This window comes from Magnolia sinica, chromosome 5 (assembly GCF_029962835.1).
Source record: "Magnolia sinica isolate HGM2019 chromosome 5, MsV1, whole genome shotgun sequence".
NCBI lineage: Eukaryota > Viridiplantae > Streptophyta > Magnoliopsida > Magnoliales > Magnoliaceae > Magnolia > Magnolia sinica.
In genome coordinates this window covers 9,882,098-9,898,908 of record NC_080577.1, presented here as the reverse complement: position 1 = coordinate 9,898,908, position 16,811 = coordinate 9,882,098, and the positions used below count along the sequence as shown (strand labels likewise).

The 16,811-nt window shown below is 42.5% G+C and overlaps 2 protein-coding genes across 5 annotated transcripts in view; one reads left to right on the top strand and one right to left on the bottom strand.

The window, feature by feature from the left end:
- The window catches only part of LOC131245390 (serine/threonine-protein kinase EDR1-like), a 38,492-nt gene extending 30,882 nt beyond the window's left edge, over positions 1-7,610 (top strand). For 2 of the 4 annotated variants that reach the window (XM_058244830.1, XM_058244827.1), the window contains 8 exons: positions 1,798-1,916; positions 4,263-4,571; positions 5,461-5,584; positions 5,680-5,699; positions 5,867-6,020; positions 6,872-7,160; positions 7,250-7,322; positions 7,401-7,610. In XM_058244830.1, the coding sequence (XP_058100813.1) occupies positions 1,798-1,916; positions 4,263-4,571; positions 5,461-5,584; positions 5,680-5,699; positions 5,867-6,020; positions 6,872-7,160; positions 7,250-7,322; positions 7,401-7,483 (1,171 nt within the window). In that variant the 3' untranslated portion in view covers positions 7,484-7,610. Of the gene's footprint in view, positions 1-1,797; positions 1,919-4,262; positions 4,572-5,460; positions 5,585-5,679; positions 5,700-5,866; positions 6,021-6,871; positions 7,161-7,249; positions 7,323-7,400 lie in introns of all 4 variants that reach the window. The other 2 variants (XM_058244829.1, XM_058244828.1) reach the window with 2 other exon arrangements.
- Positions 7,611-7,628: 18 nt separating this feature from the next.
- Positions 7,629-10,458, bottom strand: LOC131245392 (F-box/LRR-repeat MAX2 homolog A). The gene has a single exon (XM_058244831.1). The coding sequence runs from the start codon at positions 10,199-10,201 to the stop codon at positions 7,892-7,894; it is 2,310 nt and encodes a 769-aa protein (XP_058100814.1). The 5' UTR covers positions 10,202-10,458; the 3' UTR covers positions 7,629-7,891.
- Positions 10,459-16,811: the final 6,353 nt, after the last annotated feature.

The following is a 16,811-nucleotide window of genomic DNA, read 5'->3' as shown; positions in this document are numbered from 1 at the left end:
TTGTCCTCTAGGAATCTAAGTTGCAAACTGTGGATAAGGGGCCGAAAAGATATCGAATGGGAATCCCTTGTTGCCTCTAGCTCTTTGGGAGGTATCTTGGTCCTTTGGGACCTTGCTACTTAAAGCAGGGAGGATAATTGGTCCGATATATTTTTTTATAAACATTGTTTTAGAGAAGTAACCTAAATAAACATTGTTTTAGAGAAGTAACCTTGGGTATCTATTGGGTATTTTCGGGGGTATATGGCCCAACTTGTCCTCTGCTCTATGAATTATTCTGGGATGAACTATTATCCGTTTAGGACGAATGGATGCTCCCTTGGTGCATAGGAGGGGACTTCAATGTGGTGTGTGTTCTTCATGAAAAACTCAACGGAACCAAAGTCTCGGGCCGTATGTGTGGATTTTTCTAATTGGATAGGGAATCATGATCTTATTGACCTCCCCATGGAGGGAATGAAATTCTCTTGGTCGAATGGTCATGCTTTCTTGGATGTCTCTATTAGACAGATTTTTAGTCCCCCCCCTTGGGTGGATCCAAAGGTTCCCTTTAGCTTGCTAGAGAGGCCTACTTAAGCCAACCTCAGACCATTGCCCAATCCTTTTGGAAGACAATGAAATTAATTGGGGCCCTAAACCCTTTAGATTCGAGCTAGCTTGGCTCGAGGTGGAGGCTTTTTCCTCATTGGTTAGTGGCTGGTGGTCAGCCTTTTCTATTCAAGGTAGACCCGATTTTGTCCTTCTTAAGAAAATGCAGATGCTTAAGGATAAACTAAAGTTGTGGCATTGGGAGGTGTTTGGCAACGGAGAGGTGGAGATGGCATCTATATCTTGGAGCAAATTCAAGCACTAGATATCCAAGAGGAAGGGAGCCCTTTGTCAGATGAGGATTCTACTCTTAGAGATGAGTTATCTTCAGATTATACCTCTAGAATTAAGGAAGAAATTAATTGGCACCAGAGCTCTAGAGCTATCTGGCTAGGAAGGTGATTAAAACACTAAATACTTCCATGGGGTAGCGTGCTAGAGCGAGGTGCAATGCTATATCTTCTTTACTTATGAATGGGGATCGTCTTTCTGATAAAGATAACATTACTATTGTTGTGGTTAACTATTACACCCATCTTCTCTCAGACGAGGGCTATGATAGATCTTTCATTGATGATCTTCCTTTTTTTCCCAAATTTCTCAAGAGGAGAAGGCCTTCTTGGAGAGACCTTTTCTTCTGGATGAAGTTAAGGCCATGGTTTTCGACTTAGCCAGAGGTAAAGCCTTTAGTCTTGATAGGTTTCCTTGTGCCCTTTTCCAATCCTTTTGGGAGCTGGTGCTATTGGTGGGGTTTTCCTATCCTCCGATCTTCTATTGCTGACCTCATATGTTTTATAGTCCCTTTTCCACTTTGATGCTGTGGATGTGTTTAAGATGAGAACTGCCTCTTAATCCATGTTTGAGAAGTGATCTAGTGGGCTGCGTATGGAAACCTTCTCATGCACCTAGTTGCACTTGGACATGTTGGCATCAACATCACTTATCTAGACCATCCATTAGGTCCAATCTACTCTTCGTAGGTTGCCTTGAAATAATCATATCAGCTGGATGGTCCAAACCGTATATAGTCAGTGGCAAGCGAAAATGGATGGATAAGTGATGTGGATGCCGAACAGTCCAAATACACCTAGGTGCATGGGAATCAGGAAGGTTTCCTCATGCTCAGTCCACTTGATCATTTCTCTTTTATGTTGTAGATTTTTATAATATGCTCAGCACTTATAGTCTTCTCCTTGAACTTGTGCCTAGGGCTGTGCGTGCAATGAATGAAACACTCAAACAACACCGTCTTTTGAAGGAACAAGGTGATGATGGATCAGGTTTTTATTTTGCTAACGACCAGAACAATTGTACTGATCCATCAAAAACTGTAAGCTCTCCTCAGCCTAACCTTGTAATTTTTCTCTTTTTAACCCATGTAACTGACATCTCAGTACATGTCTTTGAAGTAAGCTGTTTTTATGAGTTATCAACAACTTGTTGACTTCTTGCATGCTGGATAGGAAGCTTCAGATAAATATCGGCCTTTTACTTAATTGTTTGCAAGGTTTGAAATCTTGCAAGTACTAAAAAAACATGAGATACTTGGTCAATACGCTGAAAAAAATCGATATCTTGTGCCAAGTTCAATAAATAAAAAAAAAATTTTAAAAAGGAAGAAAATCATACATACTGTAACAATTGCTATCCACTATACTCCAGTTGTTTTCAGCAATCAAGGTTTTGGGGTGTTATTTGGAGGAGATCCTACAATTGATTGACAGGTTCATGTGCATTCCAGATCCTGCCCTACCAGGTGAATGAACCAATGGTCCTGGGCCAGATCAATCTTATTTCCTTAGAAAAATTTTCTTTCTTTAATCTACTGCCTACTTTTACCTTGGGAAAAATACAGATTCAAATTTTCATGTATTTAAGCATGGGCTGTGGGGGAAGCACGTATGGTGTTTTTTTTTTTTCTGTGTAGAAGGTATTTCGAGCCATTTAAATCACTTGAAGTAGAACTCGATAAATATTGTAGCCAGTCAAAGGAGCTTGAGTGTAAAGATTTGTTTTTTCCCCTTTTTTTCTTTTTTCCTTCTTTGAGAGGCCTAAAGATAATGTGTTATTTATTTATTTATTTATTTTATTTTATTTTTTGTGGGGGGGGGGGGGGTGTGTGTGTTTCTCTGCATAAAAGACATTTCAATCCGTGTAAATTGCTTGGAATTAGAACTTGATAAATATTATAACCAGTCAAAGGAGCTTGAGTGTAAAGATTTTTTTTCCTTTTTTCTTCTTTGAGAGGCCTAAAGAGGTTAGTGTTGGAAATTCACAGAAGAAAAAACAAGAAAAGGAATACAAAGACAAATAGAAGATGACCTCTGATAACCTGGGCAAGCTATTGGAAAACAGAGCATAATTTCTGTATGTGATGTACTGTTTTTTATTTATGTTGATATGATATGATCTTGTAGTCTGTTGTTTTTGGCATTTTTCTGTGTATTTTGTGCTTTTTGTTTGCAGCAGACTAGCATCTCATAGAGTGGCTTGTCGCTTTAGTAATTAGTTTCTGTCCTTATTTTTCATTAATAGTTGCTCAATCCTTGATTAGTAATGCTAGTTACTTTGTGATGGGGCACATGACCTGTCCTTTGGTTTTGGTCTTCCTGACTAGCGAGCATCCAGATTTTGTTACTATAATTTATGTTGAATTCTAACGTTTCAATGGTTGATCTTTTTACAATATTTGCTGCACGGATAGTTATGTCACATTGTGCTTTGAAAATACGGCTGATTCAAGTTTGGTTCACTGAGTTTCGCTTGATTGATGCATCCAGGCCACACATTTGGAATAGATACTAGGATATCCAAATGTAGATTCCACAAGCCATCAGATCAAAAGATGTGGCCCATAATAGGACTTGGGGCCTAAAATTCCAATCAGATGGCCCATATACATTACCTTGATCGGACTATGGGGCAAACAGGTCCAGTTAGATCCCTTAGGGCCTGTGTTGGATTGGTGGAATCCTCTGCAAAACTGTATAAATGGAATCAATTTCTAAAGATGTGACGTTTTCCCCTGTTTGTGAAACAAATTTATCTGTGGAAAGTGAGTTTAGTGCCTGTCATTGCTGGTCCCAAACCCGGATAAAGAAGGGCTGTGTCAGGTTGGTGGCCGGCATGAAACTTATGCCATGAATTTCATCATGAATCCTGACATGGAACATGATCCATGTAGCGGACCCTAATTAGTTGGGATATGGCTCAGATGATGATGTTGATTTCTCATGATTGCAGGATAATTGAAGATGCTTCTGATATCCAAAGAAGGTTCCAAGAATAGCATTATTATGTGCTTGGGTTATATCCCAATTATCCTTGAGAAATTTGGTGTATAGCTTGAACAAGAAAACGTCTTCTTGTAAAGTGATATCCTGTATTATTGCTGTTTATTCATTATTTCCTATGCATAGAAGATTATGTCTGTTGAATCAATGGTATCAAGGTAGAAAGTGGACTTTTACTTAAATGTTTTTCTATCTTCTCGTATTCTCTCTTCCTAGTAAAACTGATTCATTCCTATATGTTCAGTAAAAGACTTCATCTTTTGACCCAACTTCCATGGTTGCTTCACATGTTTCCCTTTGTGTAGTTGGTCATGGTGTTGTGTCTGCTGTGATATTCTCTTGGACAGTACCTGTATAATCTGTATTTAGTTCATCCACAACTTCAGGTCTCAAATTTCCATCAGGATGGTCGTGGCGAAATATCCAGTGAAAGATCTGCTGCATATAATCTTTTCATGGAGCAAAGAAATTCAAAGGAAAAGGCGATTTCATTACCTTCATCTCCTAATGAATTTAGGGGTCAGGCTCATGGGAGAAGTGGACCTTCAGCCTTTCTAAGAACTGTGGATTTGGTCTCAACATGGAAGAAAGTGTTACAATCTTCATCATTTCTAAATAAGCCCCTGTCACCTTTTCAAGAATGGAATATTGATTTCTCAGAACTAACCATTGGCACTCGTGTTGGGATTGGTAAGCACCATTCTTGCTTTTGAAACTTATATTCTGTCTTCAGGAGAGCTGCAATCAATGAAACTTTTTCTACTTTTGTTTTGATTTCTCACATCATGCTGATATCAATAGCAATTGTATGGTACATTAAATTGGAAGGACTAACTATTTTTGGATAGTTGGGATTAGACTTTAGAGGACTCATGCTGACAGTTTTTTCTTGGGTTTACTTGAGGTTAAAGTGGCTCAGCCTTTTGTATCGGGGTGACAATCCTCCATTATCACCCTTATTTTTTCTCCATCTTTCTTTCTAAATAAATTATTGTTCTCTCTCACAACCTGCTTGCTACTTGAAAGTGTTTGGGTGGAAAATACTTTCCAAGAAAATGACATTTTTCCTTGACTGGGAGTGTTCCACCTTTTGGTGGAAAACATTTTCAAAGAATGCGTTTTCATGATGATGAGGAGACATGCATACCTATACATGCTACAGTATGCATGAAGGTGGCAATATGTCATTTCTTCTAACATGCTACATTATATCATGCAACTACCAAACATGTGATTTTGGGCTGCTGTGCTCTGCCACCAGACCTCAAGGTGTTGGCTCCATGGGACTAGACTGCCACATGTCTAGTTCTGTCAGTTAATTGGCAAGTCACTAAAATTGTTCAAATACTTTAAACTAGCTGCAGCCAACAGCAATAGCAACTCTCACAGTGGAGTGAATAGCTAAAATCTGGTTATCAGACATTTTTAGGCTGCTGAATAATTCTTACTTCTGCTAAAACCACGTGTGCTGAAATGGTCACACCACTTCATTTGTATATTGAGTAATACTTTAAACTGCTAAAACTAAGCTGAATGGTGGTTTCCCAGGCTAATTACTTGTATATTAATTCATTTTTAGGGTTCTTTGGGGAAGTTTTTCGTGGCGTATGGAATGGGACAGATGTTGCTGTCAAAATTTTTCTGGAGCAAGAGTTAACAGCTGAGAATATGGAGGATTTCTGCAATGAAATATTTATTCTAAGGTATCATCTCACTGATCCACAAACAATTTTGTTGATCACCTATTTCCCTTTTCTGCTTCCTCTGACCTGGTTTGCTTATTTTTGTTTCTTTCCAGCCGCCTTCGACATCCAAATGGTAATTGATCTCCATCTACAATGACACTTTTCATGTTGGTTTATGTCAGATACTTCCCTTTAGCATACGACGGTTCTAATTATGGAATGATTGGATTTTTTGGTGGAATGATACGGAAATGGAAAAATCAATTTATTTGTGAAGCACTTGGATCTTGTTTCTTGCAGTCATATTGTTCCTGGGTGCTTGCACAACGCCTCCTCACTTGTCAATGGTTACTGAATACATGGAAATGGGATCCTTGTATTATCTGATCCATATGAGCGGCCAGAAGAAAATCAGCTGGCGCCGGCGACTGAAGATGCTCCGTGATATATGCAGGTGGGTTCAACCTTTTTTTTTTTTTTTTTCTTTTTAATCTTTTTAGAGTTCTTTTATGATTTTATCTTTTTCTGCCTTGATGCTCAATTTGCCATCCATCCAGTGTCTTGCTTGTGTTCTCTAGAAAGTGTCTATGTAGTTATGTGGGAGTGCTATCTACAACCTCAAAGTGTAGTGACATTTTTTAGTGCCATCTACAACCTCAAAAGTGTAGTGACATTTTTTTTTTCTCCTGTGATTCTGCTCTGAGAGGCTCCTAATTTTCCTCATCAGTTGCTAAATGTAACCAATGAATACATACCTACGGCTCCTGCTGTAATTTAACTTGCCAAGACATTGAAATATTTGTGGACACTATTTAAAGCATGTTCTTAGAAAAACAGAATCAATATGCCCACTTGTTCAGTTGATTTGAGCATCTTGACCTTGTGGATGAATAAGACATGGTTTCACATCCAACATATGCATGTCTTACTTACAGAGGTAGAAAGGTTGTGAGGACCACGGCCCCTCATTTGCAGTAAGCAATAGCACCAACCTGAAGAAATAACTAGCCTAGGGGTCACCCATTTCAGCTGCCTATGAAGGGCATAGTCATTGAGGATGACCAAGCCAGGCCTCATTTACAACGGTAGGCATTGTTTGCAATACCTTTTGGAACCAGCAAAGCACCCATGGCTGCATTGAATTAGTTGGCCTAGTAGAAGGTTCTACAATTATCTGGTAATGTTAGAATTGGGTGGTGTAGATCTCTATTCTGATGGATGGAAGAATCTCTCTCTCTCTCTCTCTCTCTCTCTCTCTCCGTGACAATCCACAGTAATAATCCACTGTGGCCTGCTGGAATTCAGGGGTTTGATGTGCATGCACCGCATGAAAATAGTCCACCGAGATCTGAAAAGTGCAAATTGCCTCGTGAACAAGCATTGGACGGTCAAGATCGGTGATTTTGGGCTCTCACGAGTAATGACAGAGGTTCCCATGAGAGATTCCTCATCTGCAGGGACTCCCGAATGGATGGCTCCTGAACTCATCCGCAAGGAACCCTTCACAGAAAAATGTGACGTGTTCAGCTTTGGGGTGATAATGTGGGAGCTTTGCACACTAAGTAGACCGTGGGAAGGTGTACCATCAGTTCAAGTAAGTGATGCATGGATCATATCTTGATTGAATTTTTCTTGAGAATGGAAGAAGATTGAAAATAATTAATTTTCTTCTGTTTTGTTCAGGTAGTTCATGCAGTTGCCAATGAGGGTTCACGACTGGAGATTCCTGAAGGTCCAATGGGCAAGCTGATTTCAGGTCTTTCAAATAGCTGCAACACTAGCATCTTACATCTCCATTCTTGCACAATTGCCTGCTCTAACCTCTCTGTTGCAGATTGCTGGGCACAACCTGATGAACGACCAAGCTGTGAGGAGATCCTCTCCCGCCTACTCGATTGTGAATACACCATCTGCTGATTCTAATTGTCTAGCAAGCATAAGAAACTGAACTTTGGGTCAGCTCCATTTGTAAATTTGCCGGTGCCTTTGTCTTTGCATTGTTATAAACAGTGAGATTATTAAGCATCTTCATTTTTCCAAAGCATCCCAATCTCTCTGATAATGCTCGAATTTGCCATGAGATTTGCAGCATTAAGAAAGCAATCTTGAAAACAAGGTAATAAAACAAAAGAAAGGTGGATCATTATAACTGTTGAGGACTATGTTCAAACTAAAAAAGGACACCATGAGAAAATCCCCTGCAACTTAAAAACCAAGCTCAAGCTCCCATCAGTTCAAAATTGGTGTACCTCACCGCATGTAACTCCAACAAAGTATGAGGAGAAAGGTGAAGAATTGAGTTGGAAGCACCATTTATTTTTGGATTCAGTCAGGTATCTGCCGTCTGTTCAGATCATCCTCGAATCGACTGCACGAATCCACCCGCATCTCCGTACTTGTGTCGTTGTCTGGCGCTGGGTAATAGTCTTCCCTCAGCTGCACATCCCTGAGGTTTGGGATTCTGAGTAGAAACTTAATGAAGTGTTCATGGGCAGTCCCATGGATGAAGAGCTTTCTCAGTGTGGCGCATTCAGCAAGCAGCCCGGCTGCAGGAAGAGACAAGCTCCTCTGGTTCACCTCCCTGTCCTGGGGAGGCCAATAGTCGAGCTCACTGAGGTTTAGCATCTCAATCCCTCTCAGGTAAAACCTCTCCCACAGGCTCAGATCCATATGCCCGCTCGGAGCGGTCAGTGCATAACCGATGGCGTCTCCACAGTCCAGCTGCATCTTGAACAGCCTAGGATAACGATAATGATCGAGGGCGCTCAGCCCAAATGCCTGCTCCGTCGGCTTTGGGCGGCTCCTGCAGTCACCTTCCACCTTTATCCGAATCTCCTCCAATTCGGGACAGCTCTCCAGCCCTGCCAATGGCAGGGGAGTCAGCAGTTCGCCAACAGGTATCCACAAGGATAAGTCACGCAACCGTTTCCATGTCTTGCACCAGAACTCACTGCCATTGCTCCAACTCTCATTAGAACAGTCTGCCACTGGGGAGTACCTGGATTTCTTCTGTTTTGTATCCTCGCAACATCCACTGGTGCTCTCCCTTGTGTCCATGAAGTCGAAGAATCCAGCAGGCTGCCTGGATGGGCCTGATTCGATGAGATTGAAACCATGGATGGCTTTCCTCAATCCGTCCGACCCTTGGGAGCCATCCCAGATGCAGTCAATGTGGAGATGCTGAATCCGATCACGGATCGGTTCGAGGGCCCGCAGCGAGCTGTTCGCATCCAGATGCTTGCAGCAGGAGATGCTCACATCAACCAGGGTCCGGCGGAGCATGCCTGCGAATCTCTTCATCCCTATCTCCGTGATGTTCTTGCAGCCGTGAATGGCAAATTTGGCCAGCTTAAGACAGCCCCGAGAGATGGCCAGCAGGCTTGAATCCGTCAGGTCAGCTGAGTTCTTGATCGACAGGAATTCCAAATTCTTGCAGAGTGCGACGCCATCCAACTGCCATTCCTCTGCTCTGCAGATCCCATGAAACTGCCCGAGAGCCAGAGATTTCAGCTGCGGGCACTTGGAATCCAGTGTCTCCAATGCAGGCCCGGCATCCCTGACATTCTGGCAGACATCTAGGGTCAGCTCCTCGAGCAGTGGGAGCCCAGCGAAGACTTCCTCGAGCGTGGTGCGGCTGATCCTCGCATCCTCAGGGGTGAAGCCGTCGTCTTCAGGGTCGGCGCGGGCGCCGGACAGGGCTGACTTGTCGGCGAGATGGAGGAGGGATAGCAGGGGGCATTTGGCGGCGATGGCGAGGAGGGCGTCGTCGCCGACGAAATCGACGTAACGGGGATCAAACATGCAGGTGGCGAGGAGGTGGCGGAGGTTGGGGCAGGAGGCGGAAATGGCGAGGAGCTCGTGGGACTTGAAACCATCGGGGGAGGAGAGGGTAAGGAGGTCGAGGCGGGTGAGGGAGGCGGCAGCAGAGGGGTGGGCCTCGAGGGCAGGGGGGAGATCTTCGGTCCAGCAGTAGAAATGGGAGAGATCAAGGGTGGAGATTGAAGGACAGAAGGCGAAGAGAGGGTGGAAATCGGAGCCGAGGGGGGCGGCAGAGCGCTGGTGCCAGCGGACGAGCTTGGCGTGGCGGAGGGAGGGGAAGTGAGGGGCGATGAAATTGAGGGTGGAAGGGGTGCGGGCGTAGACGGTGAGAGAGGTGAGGGAAGGAAAGGCCTGGGCGAGCCGGTGGGCGAGGAGCCCTGGATCGGACGATGAGTCGAGGAAGGATTGGCCCCAGGGGGAGAGGAGGGAGAGATCAAGGTTGGTGACCTGGCTGAAGGAGGTGGGGATGAGGAAAAGGTCGCGGACGTTGCCGCGGAGGGAGAGGGAGGTGCGGGTGGCACGCTCAAGGGCGAGCCATTTGGTGCAGACGAGGGACATGGCGTTGCGACTCCGGGTCGATGTCACTAGGGCGAATACGTTGGACAGTATCACGTCCGGCAGGTCGTGTAGGTGTGTGTCGCTGCTACTACTCGCCATCCCAAATCTCTCTCTCTCTCTCTCTCTCTCTCTCTCTCTTCTGGGGGTTGGAGGGAAAGGGGCGGGTGACGGGATTTGTGGATGAAGATGAAGATACGAACGGGAACAGGTGGGTTTTGTCGCCATATGCTGCCCACGTGATCGTGATCCTTTACCCATTCGCCTCCCCTAATTTCAGTTGCCACATCTTCAAGCGCCAAACAGAAACGCAAGAGACGTGCCTAGTAGGCAGACATGTGCGGGTCCGGGAGATGGTCCCTGGGTGACTGTTCCCTGATCCAAAAATCTGGTCGTCCAACTAACCAGGTGGGATGGTGGTCAGAAAAATCAAAGGCAACCGCTTACCTTTGTCGCCTACTTTACTCCAGCAGGCCGGCCTGACTTTTAGGATAGGACAGACTGGTGATGTACTGCGATCATCTGATGAACATCCTGGACCCCGCGCACATGTTTAATTGGTACGTGTTTGAAAATTGAGGACTTGTACCATACTCGGGCAGCTTATGATACTCAGTACTCTGGCTACATCTGGTATGCTTAACTCAAAGTAAACCGACAATCTATTGGAACCCACTTTTCATTTTTAATCGTATCAGTGCCTCCACCAATCCGAGAATAAGATAATAAATTAAACTGGGAACCTTGATTTGGATGTTTTAATCTGAATTAGTTTCATTCCATATATGCAATTTCTAAGTAATTTTCGGGTGGTTGTGTTAATCTATCACACACTGCCAGAGTATGAAAATTTTTTCCTAGAAGAGTTTTTGAGCGTTTAGAGCTAGCATTCCGTGCTTAAAACTTTTGTTGGTTTTCTTTTTCTGTTTTTAGCTTTCTTGGATATTTGCCCACTTTATTTTTATTTCTTTTCTTTTATTGCCCTTTTTTAATGTTATATATTTACTCCGCTTCTCTTTCCTGGTGGGGACCGTTACCTCAGATGGGTGGGTGGCGGGGGACGATTTGCCAAATTCCCGAAAGAGAGCCCCATCAATATATGGACGTGGAAAATCTAATGATGCCTGCTCGTGTGAGTTGGTTGGTGGGCTACGCAGCAGGCATGCTAATATGGAAAACGTGTGAGAGATCGGGACAATTGATCGCCATTCATCAGCTAGCATCATGGACACAGTAAGTTTTTACCAACTCTGTTTCTCTCGTTCATGTGTGGCCTCACTGATGAGTGGACTGGTCCGCTGGCATCAGGCGTGTAATAGGAAAATCATATGATACTAGAATATACCGAACCAAGAGGTCCCATGCTTAGATGATTTAGACCGTTGATCTGGGGGGAGCGGATTAGGGATTAGGTGTTACCCGGGTAACACCTTAGTGGGTGTTACATTTACTGTGGGGTCCACCTTGATAATGTGTTACATATCCACGCTCTCCATCCATTTCTCCAGCCAATTTTAGCACGTGGTCCCAAAAATTAAGCAGATCCAAATCTCAGGTGGACCACACCACAGGAAACAGTGGTGTATGAGTGCCTCACCATTAAAATTCCAAAGGGCCCAACGTAAAGTTTTCATACCGTTTATTTTACATCCAACATGTTGATAATGTCAAGAAGACGTAGATGTAGGGAAAATACAAAGATCAGCTTGATTCAAAACTAGTGGCCCACAAAAAGTTTTTAATGGTCATTCATCACTGTTTCTAGTGGTGTGGTCCACCTGAGATTTTTTTTCCTTCTTAAGATATGGGTTGGCACCCAAAAATGAGATGGAAAAACTGATAGACATCATGGATATACATCAAATACATCATGGTGGGCCCCACACGGTTAGGGTTAACAACTAATCGGCCCCCCTTCACATAGACTGTCGATGTAGTTGGACTCGGATTGCTTAACGTAGCACCCACCACCGACCCTGTGGTGTGTTGGCGTGGCAAAGTTCATTGGGCCCACTGATGTATGTGCTATGTTCACACTGTCTATCCATTTTGCCGGATCATTCTAGGGCATAAGCCTAAAAAATTGAGGCACATGCATAGCTCAAATGGACAATACTACAAAAAGCAGTGGGACAATGACACCCATGTTGAAACTTTCCTGGGGTGCACTGTGACATTTATTTGCCATCCAATGGGCTCACGAGGTCACACACACTTAAATAAGGGAAAACACAAATATCAATTTGATCCAAAGCTCTCAAGAAGTTTTTAATAATAGGCAATCAAAATTTATCATTTTCTGTGATGTGTTCCACTTGAGATTTGGATGCAATTTATTTTAGGGTTTGGGAATGTACGGTGTGTATGTAATACTTAATTATGGTGGTGCCCACAACTTTTATGGTGTGTATGTAATATGTAATACATATCACGGAGGTTGGTGGTGCGCGAGAGGGTGTGTGAAAGCCTTTGGCAGAAAGTTTATGCACCAGGATGTTGGGTGGTGATGTTTGTGAGAAATTCATCTTATCCATCCATTTTACGAGCTCATTTTAGGACATGCGACAAAAAATAGGTGGATCCAAAACTCTACTCTTGCTCTAGTGGTAGACTATCAGGAGTTTCAACACCTAATCAAGGTTTCAAGTATCCATAGGTGATGAAATCCCACTAAGGCATGAGTGTGTGGGGTGTGTGTGCGTGTATACAAAAAATAAAAATAAAGTAGATCACATCATATGGAAATTTGGCAAAAGAAATACCTACCATTGAGATTTTTTTAGGCTCTACCTTAATGTTTATATGTCATCCAAACCGATTAAGGTCATTATCACTGCAATGAAGTGAAAATACAAAAAAAATTAATAATAATAAAAAAATAAAATAACTAGACACAAAACTTATATGGCCACGAGAATGTTTCAATGTTTTTCACTGTATTCCTACGGTATCCTCTCGTACACCTTTGAGTTTTGGATACAATTCATTTTTTGTTGCATGTCCTAAAATGAGGTAGAAAACGAATGAATAAATAAATTTCTCACAAACATGCATCATCATGCGCAGGAACCTCCTGATAAAGGCTTTGGCAGGAAATCTGCGTCCGTGCGGAAGCATTCCAATTACCGAGCCCAATGTAACTAGGACCGGATTAGGGGACCCCGCCTCTCCCAAGTTCGTGCGGCCCACCGTGATTTATGTTTTCTGCATCCATGCCGTCTATTCATTTTTCCAGATCATTTATGATCCCAAACAGTGGAAACAATGGTGATTGAATGCCCTATAATTAAAAACTTTTTAGGGTGCATCTTAATGTTTCCATAATTTTTATTTTCCATCTAATCCGTTAATAAGGTCACATAAACCTGGACTAAGGGACAAAGCAATTATCAGCTTGATTCAAAACTTTCGTGGCCCATTAGCGGTCAATTACTACTGTTTCCTATGGTATGGTCCGCCTGATAATTAATTGGATTTGCTTCTTTTTTTTGGATAATGAACTAAAATGATATGGAAAAACGGGTGAGCCGCGTAAATACAGAATACATACATCAAGGTGGGCCCCTCGGCAAGGACTGCGTCTTGGGTGAGTACGGATTTCACCTAATCCGCATCCAATGTAATTGGGGCATGGACAGACCGTGAGATCCATTATACGAGTAGAGTACACGGGCAAGATAAATCTTCCAGCCAGGCTGGGATTTTGACGGGTATGTACTCTGTATTGACGTGGAAAACTTTCAGGTCAGCTGTCCTTTTTTTCTTCTTTTTTTATTTTTTAATCTCTGTTGAATAGTATGATGTGTTCCTGGGCCATTCTCACCATACACGTGTCTGTATATAGAACTATCCGGATCTTTTCATTGGACCACTTTCTTAACAACCGCAATACTCAAGGGAGCGGATTAGCTGTTACCCGGATAACACCTATTTGGGTGTTACCCTTACCGTGTGGGGCCCACCTTGATGAACTTGTTGTATATCCCTGCTGTCCATCCATTTTTTTCATATCATTGTAGGACGTTATCCAAAAAATTAAGAAGATTCAAATCTAAGGTGGACCACGCCACTGTAAAAGGTAATGAATGACAATTTAAAGCTCTTTATATGCCACAGAAGTTTTGAATCAAGTTGATCGTTGTATTATACTTTCATCCAGTACTGTTTGACCTTATCAACGGTTGGATGGTAAATAAACTTTACAGATAGGGTTACAGTGGGCTGTGGGTATATTTTTAATGGTAAGTGTTCGATCACAACTGTTCCTGTGGTGTGGTCCACTTGACATTTGGATCTACTTAATTTTTGGGACCACGTCCTAAAATGGGCTGAAAAAACGGATGGACAGCGTGGATATACAACATATCATCAGGTTGGGCCCCGCAGTAAGGGTAACACCTAATCCGCTCACAATAATCAAACAATCTTTAACCGTACAGTGATTATCTGCAAGTCGGTGATTAAAACAAAAATGGACTACGTTTTTCAAATTGAATCCGCGAAAGTCAATTGATTAGATGGTTACTGTTGTGAAAGCAGTGGAATTTTTGTGTTTTAGCCCATCTAGAATGTTGACACTCATCTCCTGGCCTAAATATAGGCCGTTTCACTCTTCCCGTGTAGGGCGGTGCACGAAACAAAACAATTGCTAAAAACAATTGTTTTAGTTGTACGTTTGTTTTGTAAACCATGGCCCACCTGAGAAATAAAACAGCCTGGCTTTTTTTAATCAGAATCTAAACGGTGTGACCCACCTGAGGATTAAAGTAGCGTGACTGTGGGGCAAAAAGACGTAAACAGTGTGGCCAACCTGATGCTCGGTTCTCACAAGCCCATGCTGACTTGCATCCTTCCCTCTTTATTGGGAGAGCTGCACCTGCCTGCGCGAACCTCTACTGTAACGGCAGATTGCGTGCGGACTAACTCAGCGTAATTAGTAATTTCTGTGAGGCCACTGTGATTTATGTATATATATCTACTCATGTCTATTTATTTTATCATATAATTCTAGTGCTTGAGCTCTAAAAAAAAAATGAGATATAACTAAATTTCAAGGAGACCATGTTATAGGAAACAGTGTGAGTCGGACATCTGCTGTTAAAAATTTATTAGAATTTACAAAAGTTTTAGGTGAAGTTGATATTTGTGTTTTTTTCTTAGATCATGACTGCATGAATATGTTGGATGACAAATAAACATTACAACAAGCCTTAAGAAGGTTTCGACGGTGGAAATCATCATTCCCATGATTTTCTGTGATATGGTCCACTTGAGCTTCCGATATGCTTTAATTTTAAGCTCAACCTCTAAAATGAGCGGGAAAAATAAACGGACGGCATGGATAAACCACATACATATTACGGTGGGCCCAACATAATTTACTCAGTACCATAAAAGCATACAGAGTGACTCATTATGCGATCCCACTTGTTCTCCTACAATAATTTCTCCTTAATAGAATGGGGAGCATGACATGGTGTTCGTGTCAAACGTGGTGGTCCATGTTGCCCCAAAAATATCCACAATAGTATGGTCCATCTCCAATACGTGGTTGGGAAATCAAGAACATGTCCACACTCTTATTAGGAAAAACCCCAAGATTTATGGCTTGGATTTAGAGCTTGGCATTGGACCGAGTTAGACCGGATTCGGTCCAACCTAATTCGATCTGAAATCTACGTGGCCGGATCTGAACCCAATCCGATCTGGCACCGAGTTTGGGACATCTGACCCGAACCGATTTGTTGCATGCTTGGCCTGACCCGAACCAAGTTCGACTCGGTCAGGGAAACCGAGTTGGATCGGATTAGGTATGAATTGATTTTTTTAACGGTGAAAATCATTATCCTCGATTTTCGGTGTGGTCCATTTGAGCTTTAGATATGATTCATTTTTTTCCCAAATGCTTTAAAATAATCATAAAAAATTGATAAACGGTATGGATATAATAAATACATCATTATGGGCCTCACGTAATGTGGATCTCATTTGAGCCGTTCGTACATCTCGGAGTTCAAGGAGTACAGCTGTGTTGACGTGCACAGCACGCTAAGCAGTTGTTACGTGCTGTGCACGAATGTGTTGTGCATGGTGTAACGTTAGCAAGTTCTGTGGGTCTCTTCATGGGGTATATGTTATATCCAAACCATCCATCCATTTGACGAGCTCGTTTTAAGGCTTGAGATAAAAAATAAGACAAATCTAACTATCAAGTGGACCACACTTAAAAAAGCTGTGGTGATTGAACGTCTACCATTGAAACCTTTTTCAGATTAATTTAAAATTTGTTTTTCCTCTTAATACAGGCCTCTGTTACCTTATGAACAAATTGGATGGAAAATAAACATCATGGCGGGCCCTAGGAATTGTTTAACGGTGAAAATCATTCTCAGCTGTTATTTGCCGTGTGGTCCACATGATCTTTGGATACGATTCATTTTTTGGATAATGCTTTATTATAATCTCTAAAAATATATGAACGGTGTAGATATGATAAATACATCACCGTGTGGCCATATAACTTTGATCTCACTGTTCGTACAACTCGAAGCTCAAGGAGCGTCGATGCTCGTCTTCGCACGACACGTTCCTATAGCTAGCTACTGCTAGCTTTGTATGGTACATGGGCAAATCTTCTTATCGTAGTAAGTAAACTCTGTTGGGGCCCACCTTGAATGCATGTCGTTTATCCATGCTGTCCATTCGTTTTTCCATATCATTTTAGTGGTTGAACCCAAAATTGATGAATATCCAAAGCTCAAGTGGACCATACCATAGGAAAAAGTAGAAATATCGATATGAAACACTCCGGATTGAATCGGTCCGGTTCCATTCGGATCGGGTCAGTCCGGATTAACCAGGACCCGATCTC